This window comes from Alligator sinensis, unplaced genomic scaffold, assembly GCF_000455745.1.
Source record: "Alligator sinensis unplaced genomic scaffold, ASM45574v1 scaffold1002_1, whole genome shotgun sequence".
Classification (NCBI taxonomy): Eukaryota; Metazoa; Chordata; order Crocodylia; family Alligatoridae; genus Alligator; species Alligator sinensis.
In genome coordinates this window covers 552,492-558,077 of record NW_005842710.1, presented here as the reverse complement: position 1 = coordinate 558,077, position 5,586 = coordinate 552,492, and the positions used below count along the sequence as shown (strand labels likewise).

Here is a 5,586-nt window from a genome sequence, read left to right as displayed (position 1 = left end):
ATGTGGGGGAGCATGTGTGAGAGGGGCAGGGCAGCTCTTCAACCCAGCTTCCTACAATTCCCAGTCAGGCTGCAGCAACCTCTCAGTAGATCATGTCCCTGGAGGCAGAGGGGGATTGCAGCTGGCCAGGATGTCCCAGGCCTCTATATCATGGCAGCCCTGCAATCACGGCCATTGCCATCTTAAGTGCCTCCTTCCCCCCTGCCTTGCTCCAAGTCCTTGTGAGCTTACAAACCCCTCAGGCAGCCATGTGCCAACTCCATTGTAGGCAACGATGTGGGCAGACCTCAGCCTTGGCGCCAGAAGGGCCAAGCAGCCGAGCAGTGTTCTCTCCACCCCCGCCCCGGCATCCACAGCAGCCCACTACGCATGATGACTCTGTGCCTCTGAGCCACTTGCAGAAGGTGTCCCCCAGGGGGCTGCACAGACTGTGGCAGCTGCGCTCCGGCACTGGCAGGAAACACCTGCATGTGTGCTGCCTCCCCACTCCCCGCCTGCCTCACTTGCAGCCAGTTGGAGCAGAAGCCCCTGCACTGCGAGGAGCTGCAATCTGCCCTGGGCATTTCCTCACAATGGTGAGAGACCTGACCTCTCCCCACGGTGCCAGAGAAGGGAGGGGGACCCTGGGAGTGGTGGAGGTGGCAGGAGGGGCTGTGGATGAGGAGCAGGCTCCCCTGTGGCAGGAGGACGGTGGGTCACTTTCTTCTGGGGTACCAGGCTGGGCCAGGTATGCTGGGGGAGAAGGGGGCGCAGGAGTCTTAGCCATGTCTCTTGCACATGGCGCCAGTCTGCTAGCACTTGGCATCCAGCGTGGCTGAGGTGGGCATTTCCCTTACCCCACAGGTGCTCCTGACAGGGCTGGGGAACACCCTCCCACTTCATTCTTCATTGGGCAGGTTCTGGAAGAGGCAGGGGTATGGGGTGGGGCCCCCAGTTCTCCCCCACAGCTGGCCACTCCCAAAGTGTCTGCACACCCCAACTCGGGGAAGATGCCGCAGGGGCCTGAGCTGGAGTTGAACCTCTGGTTGGGGGGTGGGAGGACTACAGGGCAGAGTCACCCCCATCATACTAGGCTCATCTTCTGGTGCATGGTGACCCGGTTGGTGCAGGGGTGCATCCCACTGCTTTCCCCATCCCCAAATGGCAGAGGGGATCTGCTCTGTAGGTAGGAGCTGCCTCCCATTCCGCCCGCTCTCTGTACTCAAGCACCAGCAAACCCACCGGTGCAGAGACACGGGAATCCATTCCCACCCCCCGCCAAAAGCAAGGGCCCTGCTGCCACACATGGCTTCCACCCCATCTCCTCCCTTCCATGGCTGCCTTGTGCCCTGCATACCCCATCCTCTTTGACTGCCTCCCCCAACATATCCCCGCTGTTTGGTTTCAGCCACTTCCGCCCCTTCTCCATTACACCCGTCTTCACCTGTAGTTTGGCCCTACCCAATCCCAGAGGGGGATGCTTGGGAGAGGATTAAGAGAACAGGAAGAAGCTTGGAACAGGACAGGAAGAGTGCTCCATGGTTTGAGTTCAGCACTGTCCTGGCGCTGAATATAACTAACAAGGGTGGGTGGTGGAGAAGGGGGGGGTCAGCTCTGCTGGGGGATCTGAGCCCCTTCTCCCATGGGTGGCATAAGGAGAGGCAGGGGACTGGGATGGAGCAGGCTTCTCATCAGCACTGTGGGCTGTCTCAGGAAGGGGCATTGTCACACTGCGGGCACTGGCAACAGGGCAGGAGTGTGAATGCCAGGCCTGGGTGGGAATTGTTCCTGGAGCACAGCACTGAGCACAGCTGGGGCTGAAGTTCTGAACCCCCGAATTCACAGGAGTAGGTGTGAACTCAGGCCAGGCCTGCCTGGCTACACATAAAGCGCTGGACTTTGGCCTGCAGGCACTCAGGGGGGACAGCCTACACTTAGCCTCTGCTTCCTGGTATGTAGAGGTCAAAGATGAGCAGGTCTCCCTGGCCAGGGTGGATATGGGACCTTACAGGGCTGCAGCCACCCCAGGACCACATCCTGGCTGGGCCCTAGCTTCTTGGCAAGTCTGCCCAGCCACAGCCCACCCTGTGGTCCCATCTCACCCCCATTTTTGCCCCATCCTGGCTCTGATCACCCCAGGGGCCCAGTGGGAGACAGATGAACTGGACTTGCTGCAAGAAGCCCCCTAGCCTCAGTCAAAGTGGATGCCCCTAGCCAGCACAGGGCAGGGAGGGGTAGAGGACTGAGGCAAAGGCTAGTTCCCCTGAGGCATATCCCACAGCCCTCCACCATTCCAGCCCTGGGGTCTCCCCCAGCTTTGCCAGTGCCCTTTGCTGACATCTGCTTGGACCGTAACATGGAGCTGAAGCAGAGGCTGGCTGCCAGGTAGGAACTGGCATCACAGACAAGGCTGGTGGGAACCAGAGACAACCTGACACTTCCTGGTTTTAAATGGGGCTACTTTAATGGAATCACAAAGCCCCTTTGCCCATGAGTAGGGGTCAGCCTTGCTCTTATTCTCTTTCACCCCACTGCTAATGGGTACATCCCTGCCCCATCCAGTATCTATCCAGGGCAGTGCGGAGCCAGGTAAATCTTGCTAGGAGAGAGAGGAAACTTTTTACCAAATAAGCCCACTGCAGCACAGGCTGCGAGTGACCTGCCCTGCCCTACCCTCTCCATAAGACTCAAAGTCATCTACCTCCCCCTGGAAGCCACCCCTAATGAGTGCACTAAACCTCCCCTGCAGAGAAAGCTCTCCAGGGGATGTAGGATTCCATAACTCAGCACCAAGCAACACCAGCATCCAGTGGCAGGCCCCAGCCCTGAGAGGATGTGGTCCCCCAGGGTAGAGACTGCAATGCTTAGTTTCTTACAGCTCGGGGCTCTAGCTGGCTGCTCACACCAGTGTTTGGAGTTACTGTTCAGCCTCCTGCTTTAGCTACCAGCACAGAGGCACAGGGGTTTGGATGAGTCTCTGCTGGGCCCTGCTATTGTTGCAGAGCTGCCTCTCACACTTTTGAGGCTGGTGATAGCAACGGCAGCTGACCACAGCTTCCTGTCAGCTAGCCCAGCAGGCGGCAGAAACCCGCGCCCACGGGTGCTGGGAGCCAGGCATGACAGGTACAAGCTTATGGCCCATGTTCGCTGCTACCCAGTAGTGCAAACAAGTGACACCACACAGCAGTCTTAGCCCCTGAGGACAGCAGACATAAGAACCCTCATTGGCCCAAGAGCAGGTGCAGGCGCTATGAAGACGCTTAACAGAAACAGCCCCTTCCACTGTATGACATAGGGCTTTGCGAGTAGGGAAAACCCAAGACCCAAGCATAACCCATACCCTCTCCCCTGATGGCCCCCTGCTCTACCAGCTCTGGACTTCTCCTCTCCCTCCCCCCACCCAACTCTGCTGCTGCTCACATGCACAGGCCTGCACTGAGCTTGCATGCTGATAAACCACCCTGCTTTCTCTGAAGCCTTTAGCTAAGGAGTTTAGCCTGCACTGTCAATTCAGGCTCAGTTCAGAGCAGCCAAGGCACCAGTTCTGAGCCACAACCACCTGCAGCAGCTGTCAGCACAGAACAGTTTGGGGGAGACACTCAAGGACAAAGTTAGCAAGAGGAAGATTCTTTCTGCTGACAGGCCAAGCCAAGGATGTTTTCTAGCTGGGATAAAACAGCAGGGACCTACAGGGGCAGGGAATTAATTCTATACAGCCCAGTGCTTGTTAGGCTACTGTAAGGAGCTGGTGACATACTGGGGTCACTCCATCCACATGCTCGCCCCAACCTGCCTGCAGTTTAACTGCAACCCAACAAGAACAGCAGTCCCTACGTCCTTTAGCAGCCAGGCGGGACACACATGCATTACTTCTGCCACCTGTAGGCGGATCTGTGCCTGGTGCTCTCAGGCCCTGGGGAAAGATACAGCGTGGAAAGTCCTAGGCCAGGACGACAGACTGCTTGCTCAAAAGGGCAGGGAAGGTGTGTGTGTGGCAGGGGGAGGGGGTGTACAGGGCTGGGAAAGTTGCCAGCAGGTGCTAAGGAAGGGAAGGGAAGGGAAGGGAGAGGGGTGGGGTGGCCCTTGGCACAGTGCCCAAGAAGTACAAGGCTCTGGGCACACCTCTGCCAATTGGCACCTAACCCCACTCCCATTTCCACCCTGCAGGGGCTGCGGCCGTGGGGAGCATTGCTCCTGTTGCTGCCAGGCATTGTGCTGGGCTCCAACCAGAATGGGGATCGGGACTCCATCACTGTGGTCCTCCTGGTCCTCTTCCTACTGCTACTGCTCCTGGTGCTGGCCTTGGCCTGGCACAAGCTGAGCAAGGACTCGGATGGCAAGTACCACCCCAAGCACCTTTGTCAGCCCTGCCGGGCACTGGCAGCACTGAGGGTGCGCTGGCAGGCATTGCGAGGGAGGTCTTCCTCCATGCAAGGCTGGCAGGAGGAGTATGATGATGATGAGGAGGAGGAAGAGAAGGAGGAAGAGGAAGAGGAACAACAGAAGCTGTGTGACATGGAGGAAGGCAGAGGAAGGCAGGAGCAGCACAGCCAGGAAGAGGAACAGGATGAGAAGGAGGAGGAAGAGGACGAGGACAAGGACGCGGACACCATCCCAGCATTTCCTGAGACCCCTGAAGGATCACAGGAGGCCGTGTGTGTCACAGAGGGGGGTAACGCTGAAGCCCTGCTCAGCAACCTGCACTCCTTCTCTGGCACAGCCACCTGGGAAGACAGCCCTGGGGAGGGGGCCAAAAACCAACATGTCACCGCCCTCTAGGAGCAGCTAAGGAAAGGGCATGCATGAACTCTGCCAGGGGATCCAGGGGTGCTTCTCTGGAGCACCGGAAGTCCGTCCCCACTCCACAACGCTGCCGGCTCTACAGGGCTCTAACAGATTGCACCCCTCCCTCACCACTCCTCTCTCCAGAGACTCCTTGCTCCCTGCATCCCCCAAAAGTGTAGCTTGCTCTGCTCATTTCAGTGCCAGGGAACCCTACCCCCTGCCCTGACTGGCACTGCCTGCAGTCTGTGCAGAGGAAAATGGTGCAGCCTCGTGGGATACTGGGGCGGGGGGAGAGGGCAAGGATCTGCATACACGGTGGGATTGGCTGTACAGGCAATGCGGCTCTGTTGTGGGCACTAATAAATGGGTGACACTGCCCACAGTATGGCAGCCTCTGCCCCTTCATCTGTATGGGAAGAAGGTGTGTCAAGGGTTGGGATTAAAAGGAGGTGGAGAAGCCTGAGTACCCACGCCTTGGTAAGGGAAAAGAACAGGGACCCTGGCCCTGTTGTCACCTCCCTATCCCAAAGAAAGGTGGGAGCACAGTATGAGCACAGAAGGGACCTCCTCCAACAACTCACACGCAACACCTAGTATTGCCAGTGACCCACAACCCACACACCTGAAATGAAGGGCAGGCCAGACTCCAGCCTGATCCAGTCTTTAATTGGCACAGATACAGCAGCAGCGGCAACAGCAGCAAGGGCCCTGCTACCACACTCAGGGGGCTTGCCAGCCCCAATAGACATTTCCCCCATCCCCCAGCCAGGGCACCCTCCCCACCCAGGGGCAGGCACAATGTAGCCACCCCTTGAATGCCGA

General features: G+C 58.3%; 1 protein-coding gene across 1 annotated transcript; it reads left to right on the top strand.

Moving 5' to 3' along the window:
• Window positions 1–74: 74 nt before the first annotated feature.
• On the top strand, window positions 75–5,580 carry PTPRCAP (protein tyrosine phosphatase, receptor type C associated protein). Its single transcript, XM_006034179.3, has 2 exons — window positions 75–575; window positions 4,147–5,580. Exons 1-2 carry the CDS (start codon window positions 93–95, stop codon window positions 4,756–4,758), a joined length of 1,095 nt encoding a protein of 364 aa, XP_006034241.2. The 5' UTR covers window positions 75–92; the 3' UTR covers window positions 4,759–5,580.
• Window positions 5,581–5,586: the final 6 nt, after the last annotated feature.